Here is a 16,551-nt window from a genome sequence, read left to right as displayed (position 1 = left end):
ATGCTACTTTCTTGTCCAATTGGAGATGGTCTCCCACCGGAGAATGAGTGGAGGGTTGTTCACTAATCGCGGCATCACGAGTCAGGACGCTCCGGTGGAAGGGATACGACACTTGGATGTGAACTAGCATTCCGATTCTGGACTCATCGATCAGAATAATCGGGTTCATCTCTCAAAATCGTCTAAATATAACTCTATTTTTGCCCTTTCATCGCATCGTGACAATTTTCGTATCCCACCGGAGTTCCCATTAAAACGGCTTGGTCTCCACCGCTTTATGAGTATATACCTCAGCACCCAATACTTCAACTCACACGACCAAGCAAATAAGCAGAAAACATCGCCAAAATGCCCGAAGAGTACATGTCCATGCTGAAAAGCCTACCATCAGAGGTAGACAAGGTCAAAGAAGCGGTCGTCGGAGTAGCAACTGTCGACGTGTCCATTCAAATAGGACCGCCTCGTCATCTCGCCTCTGGTATTCTGTATGGAATACCAGATAGACCTAATCAGATACCAGATCACTTCTACAAAGACATTGGCTTCAACTATGGTCGCGGTGGTGGATCTCAGTTGCCTGGGACCAAAGGCTACGCCGTCTGCCTTGAAGACTACGAGGTAAACAACGTCCAAGAATCCTTTGTATATGTATTAACATTATTAGGCTCGCTTTGCATCGGCCCTAAGTAACTACAGAACTACTCGTAAACACGGCGGCGAGTTCATCTACTTACTCCCTGCTGCCTGGGGTGCTGATGGTGGACAATCGGACGGCTTTGTGTACCCTGGAGATGACAATGATTGGACAAGCTGGGATGCGTTTCTTGAACGGACGCTTGATGATGTTAAGAAGTCTGATATGATTGATGGCCTTGTGGTGGATATTTGGAATGAACCGGACTTGACCTTCTTTTGGAACCGCTCGATGGAGCAGTGGCTGGAGCTCTGGACTCGTTCGTTCAAGAAGATTCGGTATGTTAATCCTTAGCTAGTTGAGCCCCTTCTAATAAATTCGCAGAGAAGTACTTCCATCTGTCCGGATCACTGGTCCAAGCATATCGGCCATTCCTTCAGCATCCCATGAATGGTGGTCAGCTTTCCTGTCTCGCTGTAAAGATACCCTACCCGATCAATGGTCCTGGCACATGGAGGGCGGCGAAGAAACAGTCACCATGGCGAGCTCAATGGCTTCATTTCACGATCTGTTATCCAAGCACGGTATACCTCTCGAAAAAGCCAAGGATGTCAACATCAACGAATATGCTGTCTATGGAGAACAAGTTCCTTCCGCGGGCGCGTGGTGGATCGCTGGTCTTGAGCGAGAAAATGCACATGGTCTTCGAGGGAATTGGGCTATCGCTGGAGCGTTGCATGACTTTATGGCTGGTAAGTCCATCGAACATCGTCGCGGTTCAGATACTAATGATACCAGGTCTTTTGAGTAAGCCGAACAGCAGTGACGGGAGCTACGCCATCGAGGGCGAGGGATACTGGCCAACAGCCGAGTTTCAGGTGTACAAGTACTACGCCTCTAGCATGAACGGTCAACGACTAAAGACCAGTGCTAGTTCGGATGGACTACTGGATGTATATGCCACCGTTGAGGCAGATGTTGTGCGGATATTGGCTGGTACTCGTTCAAGACCTGGCAATTGGTCTGTTGATGTAATTGGCTTGACCGATGATACACGAGTCACAGTCAAGACTTTGGCGTTTCGTGTTGTTGACGGGGATAAGTTCAGGCGCGTTGATGGCCCGCATGATCTTGGGGAGAGGGAAGAGGTCGTGAAGGAAGGGAGGGTAAGGTTGAGGATGAAGCATCAGGATCCTACGACGGCCTTTGCTTTTGAGGTGTTGATTGCAGAGGGAAGGTAGGGAGAGCCAGGCCAGGGACTATACGTATGAGTCTAGACTCAAGCTCTTCCTTAACTGGGATCTTTCTGGCCCGTAAGTAGAATTGAGATATGTGTATTAAACACACTATCGAAGCATACTCCTTTAGAACGCCTCACCTACTCTCACCTACCTGTCCTTTGATACTCCCTTTTTATAACGGCCGTCAAGTGTCTTCTGGGCCTTATGCCGGCGCTGGTCGCATAAAGCTGTGTGATCAAGTAATTTTGCGGGCTTGGGTCTGATGAGCAACAAGGATGGGAAAACACATAATGGCCTGATAAAACTGGTAGGGAACACTTCAGTTGCAGTTGAAAGTCAAGTCCAGGATCGAGAGAATGGTTTTCACCTCGCTGAAGCAGGACCGGGACCATCTTAGTGACGATAGAATGCCGGCCATCTTGTTGTATGAAGACACAACGAACGAGCCTCGATGATGATGTCACGACTCACGAACAGTATAGTTACCCATCGGCTCTGATGACGTAGTTTGAAGCGTCAGGGTAGGAACAGGGTAAGGTTCTACGAGTTCAGCATGCTGAAACAACTTGTCAAGTCGAAGCTCAACCTTATGTGTGGTCTTTCGCATCTATACACTCGACGGGTCTCACGGCTGTGACCTGCGTGTCGATTTTGGAGAGCCGTCGCGGAGTTATCATACTTCCCATCAGCAACTATGTAAAAGCGCTTCCATTTCATCCTGCTTCAATATTACTGACAAGCACGCCCAGTCTGTCAAGTAGAGGGAGTGTCTTTGATCAACACATCTTGATGCAAATCACGATTCCTTCCAATTACTAAGTGCCCAGATATACTACAAATATGCCATTATCCACGGATCTTCAGCAAGCTCTTTCGCCGATGCTCTGTTAGCAGGATCCCACTGAAGCATCCTGTTCATCATGGCTAGAAACATCTCCTTTCGCTCCCCTTCAAGACTGACTTCTTGCTCTGCAAGTGAAGTTCTGTCAGGAAGCTCTATATCCTTACGGAAGTCACCTAGAGTAGTCGCTGATTAGCAAAGGGAAGTGTTTATGATGGTCGGCAAGAGCATTTTACCGGTGTCTGTGAAGAACTTGTGGCTAGCTTTGCCGGCTTGAAGGACTTTGGTTGGAGGCTGACCGAGGAGCGCGATGATTTCGGCGAGATGTGCTCTGCTGCGGTATTTCTGGAACTCGGGGTCATGTCCTGTAAACATATGCCGGCCCTCAAAGATATCCCAAATCTGGTGCCGAAAGGAATCAGTTTCAGTGCACCAAACGATGTTCCGAGAGGCTTACCATGCATCCTGCGTTCCATATGTCCACCTTGTATGACCACGGGGCTTCAAGGATGACCTCCGGAGCTCTGTAAATGTCTGGTTGGATATCTTCGCAATGCTCTACATTACCTGTAACAGCTGAACCAAAGTCGCATAGAACTGGCGCGCCATAGTCCTTGGGCTTTCGAAGTTCTCGTGATATGTATATGGTTCTGCCGTCTACCTCCTTTCGTGGAGTTGGATCACTGATCTCCTCCTCCTCGAAAGTTGTGAATACTGAGTCGTCATAAATACCGAACATGATATTGTCTCCTTTGATATCTGTGCGTCAATGGGTAAGCAAGTATTCTAGGCCTGCTGATGACTATGTAACATACCTGTATGTATTACGTTGCACTCTGTATGGAGATAATCGAGTGCCAAAAAAAGCCGACGCAGGGTGACAGCGAGGACCACAGGAGGAAGCCTTCTTACTGGATTGCGGTTCAGGAATGTCCACATGCTCTCCCAAAGGGGAGGATGAACAAGGCATCGGTGAGATCCATCAGGCCCAACAACGTCGAACGAGTCAAGCAGTTCTCTGACCGCGCTGCGACCAGGGTGCTTTGATGAAGAGGCAGAGATGCGCTTGTACATTTCGAGCTCATTATCCAGCTGTTGTCTCATAGACTGATTATTGATGAAGAGCTTTAGCGCGACATGTCGACGTCCACTACTTGACATTAGCAGGGAACCATTTTGACCGAGTGACTCAGATCTATCCAGCGGGATATTGAACTCGACCAAATGAAATGAACTCCATACCCCGTTGTTCATCAAAGGCTCGGGTAGACTTACTCCAGGTCACGCCCCAGCCAAACGGTCGAGCTAGCTCCGAAGCCTAACTTCCCGACCACCTGGTAGCGGTCGTACAGGACTTCCCCAATCTTGACGGGATAGTAGCGAGACGCGACGTAGTCATGGAAACGCTCTTCTTCTATCCTTTCCTCGAGAGAAATTCTTTGGAAACTGGGATTCGAGAAGACGAGGGGTCTCCATGCCCGGCCAGTCCAAGATATTTTCCGTAGAAACGAAGACATTCCTACGCGTTGCAGGAGTAAGTAAAGAGAAACAGTTACGGAGATGTATCAGTTACATGGATTGACAAACTTTTCCTTTGGCTACCTATATGGTGAATAAAAGTGTCGCGCAATTTGATGGGCGATGCGCGGTTTTGCTGATGAGTCAGACGCGAATTCGACGAATCAAAGCAAAGATCACCATCCGTACGCGTACACTTGAGAGTCTACAGAGGGTGCATCAGAGCAGACAATGTAACTTGAGTATTATCTCGGTATCGCGTAGCCTCTAAGCGAACTGATTATGCTTGTGCTGGCTACCATTACGCGGCGGGAACTTGGCATGCCCCGAGTTCGAAGAATCGCGGTACGTCGTTTCACTTCATGATCCTGGTCCGTATGCGAATTGCACAAGAAAGAGCCTGCAGAAGCTTGTAGCTATTGTGAGAAGTGTAGCGGTGAAGAGGGGACAGCCAGGATGGAATTGTGTTGAACGGGTCAAGGAGGCACTTGCAGCCCTGCAGAATGACAATGAGGTGCTGGGAGCTGCGGTACTGCATTGGACAATTGCCCGCATCATGGATGTGTGTTATGTTGAGCAGAAAAGTCTTGCAGCATCCAGTTGATGACCAGACTGCCCCAGGACAGTTCGACACTAGCAGGGTATCGACATATAGTCTGCTTGAAGGAAAGGAGCTGGTACCATGAGGGTTCGGCATGATAAACGATTCCGTGTAGGAGGCTTGTATATTGAGACCCAGCTAGAATTCGCCAAGGGATTGCCGACGTATTCTTTCCATCTCCAATTCATGGGGCAAAGGCATGAGGAACCCGTTAACCGTATTGTGCCAGAATGTATTTCGTGGATTGACATGCCGTACCGATGCATACTCCCAGTATAGAGGCATCCATCCAGCAGACTCCCGGTCAACAATGCCCGTCACCGTATCATTATCAGCCATCATATATACGCTGCTTAGGTTACTCTGGGTAAAAATCAGCCCCTCCCATGGGCCGTTATGAAACTCGACAAGTTCCCTCAGACCCAGAGACGCCTCTCCCCCATCCCGAAGCCCAAGACAACGACGCAACTCTCGATGAAACTCCCGTATTGTTCTAAAAGGACCCGAGAAGGATTTGTCAGGAAGAAGCTAGTCAAATATGGGTCCCCCATTGACATTGACGACACCAACACCATCCAGCGGATGAATGCTGCGTAGCTCTGTCATAAAAGTCTTGAATGGCGCGAGAATATGCACCTTGGAGTCTTTTGATCGTTGCCTTCAACCCTGGGAGAGATCCCGATCTCGGGACCTTTCCACAAGTATATAGACGCGAACCTTATGCTTGAAGCTGCAGTAAGCTTTGGGGACAGATTTTCATTTGTTCTTAGCAGCGAATTACATGGTATTTGCCTTAGTCAATGTTGTGAAGACGGTTGCTTTGATGCAGAGCTCTAATGAGACTAAAAGGATGCGCCCTGGAGGTCTTCGCAGGCGGCGGACATATGATTAGGCAAAGCCGGCCAAGGTTAATCTGAGAACGAAGTGTTAAGAGGATCTTCTAGGTTTGCATCTTTAAAATATAGCTGGTTATAAATATACTAGTAGAAATACTCTTTAGCTATTAATTAGAGGGTAAATACCTTTTAGTTATTAAATAATCTTACGTTTTCTAGATCTATAGGGTCCTTCCTTTTTGAAAGTAAAGCTATTACAAATTAGCCTAAGTCACTGATTAACTATAACTGACTGCGCTCTAGACCTTAGGCGATTGTGAGGGTGATGAGTATATTGCCCGTATGTGTTTATTGGTGTCCTTTACCTTTGTGGCCTGGGGGCTGAAGCCTCTTCTAAAACCCGAACCTTAACGCAGACTGCGCTCTAGTGAGGTTAATAGTAGCTAATTAGACTGACTGGAAGAAGGTCTTTCTAGAGCTATAGGCGACGGATTGGGTTGCTCTCTGCTTAAGAGGCCCTGCAGCAGGGTCCCTAAAGGGTCACTGAAGTTAAGCCAGCTGCAGGCCTCCCCGGAGGGTAGTTATAGAATCCCCTCTATAAAGATCAAAGAAAACCTTCTCTTTTAGCAGAAAATTCCCTCTTTTAGTACTAAATAGCTTTAAAAAGAGGCTAAGTAAGAAGATACTAAGCAAGAGGTATAGCAAGAAGAGTGTGAGGTCAAGCTAGGCAGAGGCATTTGCCTCGCCTAGGATGACAGCAGGCTGTCAGCATCAGGGTCTTGAATTTTATCAAGGTTGTAGAGAAATAGAGTGAGAAGCCGCCTGAGGAGACCAGAATAAATTTCCCTTGGTTACATGATTGCAAGGACCGCATCTCTGATCATGTTGATGCTCGTCACGTTGCGGCTTCAGAGACAGTGGGATTCAGTTAGACCGATGCTGTAAGACCGGAGTAAAGTACAACCGACGCAGTTTGGATCACAAGCCTGATGAGGAAACTATAAGTTCCTGTTAAATATCGCAACCGAATTTTGTTGAGACTTCTCAATGAGTCAATTAGGAGTTATACTGGATTGAAGTTCAATTGCCATTTGCGAATTTACTTACATCAAGCTGTGCAAGAATGGCTTATGAACATGAAGACGGTCTCATAGCCGAGGATATCAGATGGCGCTAAACTCGAAATATCCTCTGCAGAGGTCAAAGCTGGGGAGATCTCCAATCACTTCATGCGTCACGCCCTTCTATATACATTCTCCTCTCATTAATAATAAGTAAAACATAAACAGCCTATCGGTTATAACGGGCTCCTGATCCGATCCAGCCGGTCCCGGATACAAAAGGACGTTTGAACGGACTACTCTTCCTCATTGCTTCATCACTTACAACAACGCTCTCGTCCAAACAAACATGCCTGATACCGAGCCTCAAGCGGTTCAAGTCTCCCAGACCTCTGATGGAATCACAACCATCACTCTTTCACGGCCTCATCGCAAAAATGCCATAGACGGACCTACAGCCAGAAAGCTCACCGACGCTGTTCTGGCATTTGAGAACGACGCCACGCAAAAGGTCTGCATCATCTACGGTGCACACGGTACTTTCTGCGCAGGCTTCGATCTCCATGAAGTCGCCAAATGGAATCCCGCGCAGGGAACAGATAACTATCTCGGACCAATCATCGACCCAAATCACAGGGTTGAAGACCGCAATATCGGCCCCATCGGACCATCGAGAATGCAGGTAAATAAGCCTGTGATCAGCGCCGTGGCTGGCTACGCTGTCGCCGGAGGCTTGGAGCTCTCGCTCATAGGCGACATGCGGATTGCCGAGGAAGACGCCGTCTTTGGTGTGTTTTGCCGAAGATTTGGCGTTCCCCTCATCGATGGCGGTACAGTTCGGCTACAGGCCATCATCGGCCTTGGCCGAGCGATGGATATGATTCTCACTGGAAGGCCAGTCTCGGCACAGGAGGCGTTGCAGTTTGGACTCGCGAACCGCGTTGTGCCCAAGGGACAGGCGTTGGTGGAGGCGACCAAGATTGCGAAGCAGCTTCTCACGTTTCCGCAGGAATGCATGAATGTGGACAGGGCTAGTTGTTACTACTCCGTTTATAGCGCATCGTCGTTTCAGGATGCGTTGAGGAATGAGTTTGAGAATGGAGTCAAGGTCATTAATACTGAGAGTGTGAAGGGCGCGGCGAATTTCAGTAGTGGAGCTGGACGACATGGCGTTTTTGAGACAGCCAAGTTTTAGGATTAGTTGATATAAAGTAGCCAATGAAGTGAATTCGCTTACAAGTCTTCCATGCTCAGTAGCAATGCTGGGGTCCTCTTAGCAAGGCAAATTACTAGGTACATTCTTTTCTTCCTTGGCTTTTATCTTGATGGGCCGTCCACTATTGTGGTAGTAGGTGAAGCCAGCGGTAAGCTGCAATCTATCATTCTCTCTTTTCTGAGCTTTCTCATTGACATTTTCATCGGGCATAATATAGAGTATCTTTTGCGATATCAGAAGGGTTAGACTGGGTTAATCACGCCTTCTTCTTAAGTAAAACTCACCTAATTTAGAGCTTTAAAATATATATAATAAAGGAATATAACTTAAGAAAGGCTTAAATATAAAATATTAACTATTATATTAATGTGATAGTTAGGGTTTCTAAACAAGTAAACTAGTCTATACTAGGTTTATATTTACAGAATATATAGGGCATTATACTAAGTATATTAAGGTATTATATCTTTTAATAGTTAATAATATAGGTTAGGCTTATTAAGGTAAAGAAGTATTATTAATAGCTAATAAGCTAAGTTCTATCTAGTACTAAATAAATATATATATATATTAGGTAGCTTATAGTAAAGTAAGCTAGGCTTATAGTAAGTTATAAGTCTATATTATAAGTCAGTTTAATAAGGCTTATAATATATACTAGGGTAAAGCGTGAGTTATTTAGTAATTAGTAAAAAATAAGTGGGGTGCACGTGACATAAGCGCTTTTACCCGTTAAGTCATAGTAATTAAACTTAAAGTTTATTATTTAACTTTATAATTAACTTATAAATTTAATACTATTATTACCTTTTAATTATCTTAAACCTTCTTTTTAATAATATTAATATATATATTACTATAAAACTTTTTATAAATTAAGCTTTTTAATATATTAGTATTTTTTAATAATTTAAATAATAGTTTTTTTTATTAAATAATTAAAATAATTTTAATAAAAAGTTTATTATAAATTATTAAAAGAATAATAATTTTATAATATTATTTAAAGTTATTAAAATTATTAATATTTAATATTTAATATTTAATAAACTTAATATTGATAAAAAGGAAATTTTATTAATATAAAAGCTATTATTATAAAAATTTAAAGTATTTTTAATATTAAATTAACTTTTTATAATTAAAAAATTAAAGCTTTATATACTTTTAAAGCTAATTAAAAAATTATTATTTAAGTTTATATTATATAACTTTATATTATAATTATTAATTAAATATTATAATATTAATATTGAACTTATAAGCTAAAAGTATTATTTATAGTTAAGGCTTATAGCTAATAACTTATTCTAGTAAAGAGAACCTAGTATAATATCGATTTCAACTTTAACTGTTTTTAATTTACTAAGCCCCATAATGCCAATCTATAGTATTCCAAGATCACCTTCCAGTTACAGTACCTTCCTACCCAGTCTATCTATCCAAGTCCCTTACGATTCTTCCGCGCCTGTATTCGGTCACTTTGACTCAATATACTCCTGTCGGGTCTGAAACTCCCAGTTGGGAGCCACCATTACATCATGGTACAGATCATGTGGCAATGGAATCGTCTCAAAAAGCCACTTGCTCACCCACTTATCGAAAATATTCTCACCGTGCCGTAACTTGGCATCCTCAACCAATTCGTCTACATCTAATGATACCCCGGGGTTGAAGTCGCACCGGAAGATCGATGTTTGGTGCACCAATTGATCAACAAGTTGCTCAAACCTCGGATCCTTTGCATATCTTGTCGTGTTATCCTCCCGTGTACTTGGTCTCACAGATGACAAAAGCTCGGTGTCCAAGCAGATCTTCCAAGCCTTCGACTTGGAGATCTCTGTCTGGATGACCTTTTGGAAAAGTTCAGAGCAGTAATCGCTGTGTTGCCCAGCTTCCAGAACAAAAGTGAAGCAGTTGGTGTTAATGCCTGAATCCACCACCGCGAAAGCATCAAGGAGCCAGTGGTATATACTAGACTCAAACTCTCGGTCCACAATCACTGGCGGTGAGAGCATCCTCCCCTCCCCCTCACTGTCCATATGAGCGATAATGTTGTAGGGACGCTGACTTGCGATGCAGCCAAAAACGTTGGCACGGCGCTCGACTCGAAGCAAGGGGTTCTCTTTCAAAAAAGGAATGAACCCTTGGGAATGGCGAGAAGGCAGATTCACCGATGGCAAGTCCTCATGCAATACAATCCGTCTCATCTGCTTCCGCTGGCTAGTCGGAATTCGTTGAAGAAAGCGAATTGCACCAGCGGTGGCAGAAAACCTTAGCTTCTCCCGACATCGAGTGGTGAAGTGCTCCAATAAATTGTCCGGTTTCTCGAACTCAGGAGAACGTCGATCTTGCGGAACGTCTTTGCCGACTTGATCGTAGAAGCTACGCGGTGTGTAGTACCAGGTAGCTGGAAGATCCCAAACAAACGGCCCAATCTCAAACAACTCCAGCATCTGGGCCACTCGCTTTTGAGAAGGGATGTCCCACAGGTTGAATCTCAAGTTGATAAAGTCTTCGGCAGGGCGACTTCCAATCCAATGGGGGAGTGAATTGTATACGTATGTCGCAAACTCAGCCGGTTGCGCCTCGGAGATGAGTTTTAGACAATGCCTTGTTGCCTCCCGCAGTTCGCCTTGGGCCCATTCCGTTCGCCATCGATTCCCTAAGCTACCTCTGACGTTTGCATCGGCTTCAGTGTGCAGAAGACGAAACTCAAGGCAGCCCACCGACGGCGCATTCACGTTGAGCAAGTCGACCCTTTTCATAAATTGTCGTACCATGCTGCACATGGCGGGTCGCAACCTGTCAGTCGGGAAAATGTATTCAGGGTTCTCGTTGTCATGTATCCATGCGTTGTGCTTGGCGACCTCAATCTTGAGTTGTTCCTGAAAGCCCGGGCATATTAACTCGACCTCGGCGAACATCTCAGGAGTGATGAATTGGGCTAAATGAAACACAAAGTCTTGCTCCAGAACGTAGTGAGTGGTAGCAGCAAGAGTGAAGCAGCCAGCCAAGTTACACCAGTCTTGGCGAAATACAGTCGAGAACCGGATAGTATTGACTGCCAGCGGCATCGCTCTAGTGTCGTTCGCGATCGAGCGACAAGTATAAAGAAGGGATAGATCAATCGCGGTGCCGTCGGCATTCGTCAGTTTATCAGTCTGAACATCGTAGACATAGCCCCCATCTACCTTCAGACTCTCTCTGAAGATTTGCTGACGAATCTCAGAAGGCAGGCTTGTGAGTGTTTTCGAAGCCATGATGGTGTAGGCGACGATGTTTAAGGGTTAAGTCGAAGATGATGGCATTGAAAGCTTGAAGATTTGGAGGGGCAGGCGAGCGGGGTTTTATAGCTGAGGGGTGGAGATCATGAGTCACTAATCCGTTGAGCGGAATGCGCTCGGTGCGCAGCTGTAGTGCAAGTGTGGATTGCGGACGAGTCAAGCCCTTGTAGTAGCTCAAGCTTATCCGACCTCGCCTCTCCTCGATAGCTGCAGGACGGTGTGTAGTGCGAACTCGAGCAGTTCTCTTGCGACGGTAGGTGATCCAGGCTGAAGCGCACTTCGCTTCTGCTTCCCACTTCGTCTGGCTCTTGACGGCGGCGTTACGTTTGGCCGGAATCTTCCAACCTTTTAATGCCGCTTCGTCGGTGCCTTTTTGGCGTTTGCGGAAATACTTGGCCGATCTACCGGTCAACTGGTATGCTTCTTCGTCAAGGATCTGATACGCGGTGACGTGATAGTTCTTGTCCTTGGGCGTTTTCATTGACTTCTCAAACCACACATCATTCTTGCGAACCTTGAGATCCCTAGCTCGTGAAGACATGGACATGCGGCACAGAAACTCGCGAATGCCCTCCATGTTCATGTCCTTGAGAACCGTAGTACCAGAGCTACCACGAATAGCCCCTGAGATCAGCAGCAGACACTTGTACTGTAGTTTCTCAAGTCTCCCAATTTGCTTCGGCTTGAGGGACCATGGTATCCGTCGACCTGGGCAGTGGAGAAACCAGGCAGCGCACGCGTGCGATATGATGGGTCGTATCTTGGACATGTAGAACCTCCTCGCCTGGTTCAGTCGGATACCCCAAGTCGGTCCCGAAAGTGCGCGGAAATGCCGTAATGTGTTGTTGACCTTCTTCTCAAGGTTGGAGACGTGATGAGCAAAGGTGAGAGCCGGATCCAGGACCACTCCAAGGACCTTCAGCTTTTCTTCCTGGAGTGCTTCAGGGTTGTCCTTGAGTCCATCAATATCCGGAAGAAGCTTGCAAGGAGGGTCGGGGTCGTTGGGAGCCCGGAAATGCATGACGGTATACTTTTGCGGTGAGAATGTCAGGCCGACGGATGAAGCCCATTTGAAGATTTCATCATGGAATATCTTAAGTCCCATACAGTTCTTCTCGTAAGAGTTCGAGACGGCGAGGAGATAGGTGCCATCAACGTAGGAGAAGGAAAAGACTGTAATGCGGTCCTTGCCAAGCTTTTCTCTATCTTCGTTGATTTTCTGGAGAAGAGGTGCGGTAAAGATGAGAAACAGTAGCGGAGAGAGAGGTGAGCCTTGCGGAATGCCAATAAGCATATAGAATGCCTCTGATGTGCTCTGGGGTAGCCTGAGGTAAACGATCCGAAAGGACAGATATGAGTGCATTATCTCAAGGAAAGATTTGGGTACTCCAAGGTCTGCAAGCATCTGTAGGAGCAGTGCAGGGTCGACGCAGTTGTAGGCACCAGATACATCAAGCCCCATCATAGTCACCTTCTCCCTGATGAATCTCCAGCGTTTCTTAAACTTTTTGCTGAGTTTCCGAGACCAGGCTTTATGGATAACGCCTATAATGCTCTGAATAGCATGTGTAGTGGACTTCCCCGGCGCCCCATACTGGGTCTCAGGAAGTAAGTCATAGTCCATGATGAACTTCTTAAGACGCTCAGTGAGAATCTTCTCATAAAGCTTCCCCAAAACGGAGAGAAGTGCAATGGGGCGCCAGCTGTTAACCGTGTCATAGCTATCCTTCCCTGACTTCGGAAGCATTGCGGTAATGGCTGTTTTGAATGCTTCAGGGAATATTTTGAGTCCGAGACATGCATTGAACACAAGTTCGATGAGAGGAGCAAGGTCTTTGCAGCCCATCTTGAGTTGCTCGATGCAAATCAGGTCGTGGCCTGGAGCCTTCCGAGTAGGCTGCTTCCTGATGAGAATCTCGATATCCTTGTTTTTGAGTTTTTTCTCGACGAAGCGACGCATCCTTCGATTCATCTTCACCTTGTCGTTGAGCGTGGGGAATGGAATCTCAGTTGGGTGATCGATATCACTGGTTCTTGTCCATGTCATGCATCGTATCCTGTCCTGCTTTTGTTCCTCACTGACGAGAGTGGGAACGCCGTCATCATCGAGCAGCGCCGGCATGCACTTCACAATCCGGTCCTGTGTAATTTTGCGTGCCACCCTGGCCTGATACCATAAGGCCTCCATTGACTCGCCTGTTTGCTGAAGGTACTCACGCCAAGGAGTTGGCTTCTTGGGCGGCGGCTTGAAGTCGAGTTCGGAAGCAGATATGGTGAGCCCAACGCCGCCACCAAGCAGTATCTGTCTCAGATGAGAGTCCATCGGTTTACGTGCTGGTGGTGGGTTTACGAGGCGGGTTGGGGTAGTGCGGGTTGAGGCGGCTGAGATGAGAGCGACAAGCGCTCGTATGTACTCCTCCACTTCCTTCTCATCGTTGAGCGGCATTTCGCTAACATGCGACAAATGCTCCTTAATTGCGGCGGCAAATACTGAAGGTTTGACCTTGTTGTGCAGAAACTTCTCTGTGTCGTCTCTGTATGGCGTGATATCAAACACTGTCCTGATAGGACGATGGTCACTTCCATCCCAGGGATTATCTGAGAGGACACCCCAGTGAGTAACTTGAGAGCGCAGACAGTCACTAACGAAGGTGAGGTCGATGCATGAACGATGCTCGTCGTCATCTCCTTTGCCCCTGGTATATGTGATGGTGCCTTCCTTCGTCAAGAGTACCATGTTGCGCTTCGTAATCATCTCGTGTGCTAATAGCCTGCCAGCTGGAGTGTCCCGAGATGGATTGAGTAACGAAGGACCACTCCATAATATGTTGTGTAGGTTGAAGTCTCCCATAACAATATTCCGTCGTTCGCGGGTTGTCTGCTCACCCAAGAGTTCGATGTCAATTTTCATGTCGTCCTGATTGACGTTATACACGGAGTGTATCGCAAGCGGGCCGTCTGCCGTAGTTAAATGAAGGGTTGCCACCATGTCTTTATTGCGTCCTTCATGATACTCAACATTCCATCGACTTCTCGGGATTGACTTGTGGATGTAGAAGAAGACACGACTGAACCGCACTGGCTCTTTGTCATCGTTGTCATCGTCATTGCTTTTCTTGCTATTTTTCTTGTTGTTGTTCTTGGTGGTCTTCTTATCAGGCGGTTTCCGTTCGCGGTTCGGATCATCAGGGTTATCACTCTCAAGCAGGGCCCTAGATGGGCTCATGCTGAGGTAGTAGTCGTCAGTACTCCGAAATGGGGTCCGGGGAGACGGGTCGCATCCGCATATGATGTCAGCTGTCCCGCCGTTACGCCCATCACGCTGGTACGCGAGACAGTCTCTTGTGCGTTGCAGAGAGCCTTTGAAGTTTGCTTGATCGATGATCAGCTGACGGCGGGCCAGAAACTCCTCGTCCTTCAAACGCCTCTGACGCCGCTGAGACTTTCTCATCGTTCCTGGTGAGCTTGCGCAATGTCAAGGCTGACCACCAGGACCGATAATTACAGGCTGTGAGTTGGCCCTGCGCTAGAATGAGAATGAGGACGAATTGATAGAGTAAAGATAGGTGCTGTAGTTGAATGAGATGTGAAAGAATGCTTCAAATTGAAAAGGGTATGATTGGATTGGTGGTTTCACAGAGAGAGAAACGCCGAAGGTAAGGAATGAGATGTGGGATCGGCAAGCCCGGGATAGCATGTTGTATGTTGATTTTTAACCGTTATCTTGCATAAAGTAGCGTAATTCTGATAGTTTTACCTAACTCAGCTCTGTTTATCTAAAAATCAGGATGCTAACCTCTTTAGGCTTAGCTGGCCTTTTTCTCTAATGTATCAAGCTAGTAGGGGCCACTTAAGCTACCTAGATAGATAAGGTTGTCAAGAAGTTCTGCCAACATACAACATACTATCCCGGGCTTGCCGATGATGGCCTTTACCTGGAAAAGCCCTGTCTTGCAAGATTGTGATCGTTGAATCAGGCATCAATTGGGCATGAAAAAGAAACTCTGCGTTGAGCATGCCAATCTATTGCTCAGCTACACAAATGTCGGTGACGGACTTGATGAAATAGGGGGCTTATGAGTTGAGATATGACAGCCTGAGAGATTAAGGGGTTACAAATTGTTGAGAGTGATAGATCATAATGGAACTAGGAGAGTAGGATTACGAAGCTGCTCAACTTGGAGCGTTGAGTGAGAGGAGATCGTATTTGGGGTTGGTAATCTGGTGGTTAGAAGATGTATTGCTGGTTTCATGTATTCGTTCCTCTGTGTGCTAGATAGTACTTTCCTTAGTAGTTTTCTTACCAAACTCATAGTTCCTTTCCTGTCTTTAACCTCTGAGTTCGTACGCTTCGCCCTGGGCTGCTTGAGCTTTGACTTCGGAGCTTGCGATTGATCACCTGGCTCCCCCTGGCATCCACATGCCAGAACTCTCGCTCCTTCAGTAACTAGCCTGTCCGCTGGCTACACGATTCGGAGTCTCACGCAGGTAACATACTCACCATAATCAGGGTTCGCTCAAGAGTTGAGACACCTCTTGCTCTTGGTGGTCTGCTTACCATAACCGTACAGCGTAGCCGTATCTCATGTCCAAGCGGTGTCATACCATATCCGTTCGTGGAGTGACTTGGGTCATGGATCTACGCGAATATGGCCTTCCAAAACCTGAACTTGATTCAGACTTTCCATTGTGTTGGCTTGACTTTTCTCGTTGAGACGTCATAAGCTTCATCAACCATCGAGACGACTTGCCTCCTTGCTAGCTTACCTAACTGCATGAATCACTAGGTTGTCAGAAACCAACGAAGTGTCCTCGTCTTCCTTTTTCTGGTGTCTGATAATGTATTTTGGTCACCTTGGGTTGATCCATACGTGCTCAAAGCTTCAAACCGTCGCATCGTGAGCTAGGTTTTCTTAGAAAGGAGGGCATCCGATGCGGTAGCACTGATTCAGCGTAAGACGGTAACCGTAGGCGCGGGCTTGATCCGGTTTCATGTTAAGGTCGCAACCGATGCCAGTAATATGAAATGTCACAGGACCAACGTGTTTATTATCTCTGTGGTTTGCAGTTCCTATTCCTACCATAGCCTGACTCGAACAGTTGAGCTTCACACTACAACCCTATATTGATCGAAAAGCTCGTTTTTGCATGTCTTCCAAGACGGTAATGTTGTCCCTTTGACTATTCTGAATTGTGAGCGCATGCTCGATACGTTGTGATGCAGGTCCGACTGTAACTGAAGGTTCGTTGTCATAAGTCACTGCGACCAATTGGGTAGCCTTTTCATACATTGTGATGGTGACTAATTGGCCGTTT

At 46.4% G+C, this 16,551-nt stretch overlaps 4 protein-coding genes across 4 annotated transcripts; 2 read left to right on the top strand and 2 right to left on the bottom strand.

Moving 5' to 3' along the window:
- Positions 1-348: 348 nt before the first annotated feature.
- FVEG_13155 (hypothetical protein) lies at positions 349-1,875 on the top strand (the record flags this gene model as incomplete). The annotated part of the gene is made up of 4 exons (XM_018902533.1): positions 349-618; positions 665-972; positions 1,019-1,386; positions 1,433-1,875. 4 exons carry the CDS (start codon positions 349-351, stop codon positions 1,873-1,875), a joined length of 1,389 nt encoding a protein of 462 aa, XP_018761297.1.
- A 763-nt stretch (positions 1,876-2,638) lies between these two features.
- Positions 2,639-4,311, bottom strand: FVEG_13156 (CMGC/SRPK protein kinase). The gene is made up of 5 exons (XM_018902534.1): positions 3,992-4,311; positions 3,532-3,866; positions 3,174-3,475; positions 2,953-3,118; positions 2,639-2,892 (listed from the first exon to the last, which is right to left on the bottom strand). Exons 1-5 carry the CDS (start codon positions 4,231-4,233, stop codon positions 2,708-2,710), a joined length of 1,230 nt encoding a protein of 409 aa, XP_018761298.1. The 5' UTR covers positions 4,234-4,311; the 3' UTR covers positions 2,639-2,707.
- A 2,770-nt stretch (positions 4,312-7,081) lies between these two features.
- FVEG_13157 (enoyl-CoA hydratase) lies at positions 7,082-7,927 on the top strand (the record flags this gene model as incomplete). The annotated part of the gene is made up of 1 exon (XM_018902535.1): positions 7,082-7,927. One exon carries the CDS (start codon positions 7,082-7,084, stop codon positions 7,925-7,927), a length of 846 nt encoding a protein of 281 aa, XP_018761299.1.
- Positions 7,928-9,260: 1,333 nt separating this feature from the next.
- FVEG_13158 (hypothetical protein) lies at positions 9,261-12,707 on the bottom strand. The gene has a single exon (XM_018902536.1). The coding sequence runs from the start codon at positions 11,209-11,211 to the stop codon at positions 9,427-9,429; it is 1,785 nt and encodes a 594-aa protein (XP_018761300.1). The 5' UTR covers positions 11,212-12,707; the 3' UTR covers positions 9,261-9,426.
- Between the last annotated feature and the right edge of the window lie 3,844 nt (positions 12,708-16,551).

The sequence above is a fragment of the Fusarium verticillioides genome, chromosome 6 (assembly GCF_000149555.1).
Source record: "Fusarium verticillioides 7600 chromosome 6, whole genome shotgun sequence".
NCBI lineage: Eukaryota > Fungi > Ascomycota > Sordariomycetes > Hypocreales > Nectriaceae > Fusarium > Fusarium verticillioides.
Note: the sequence above shows the minus strand (reverse complement) of the source record. Positions and strands in the feature narration are given on the sequence as shown.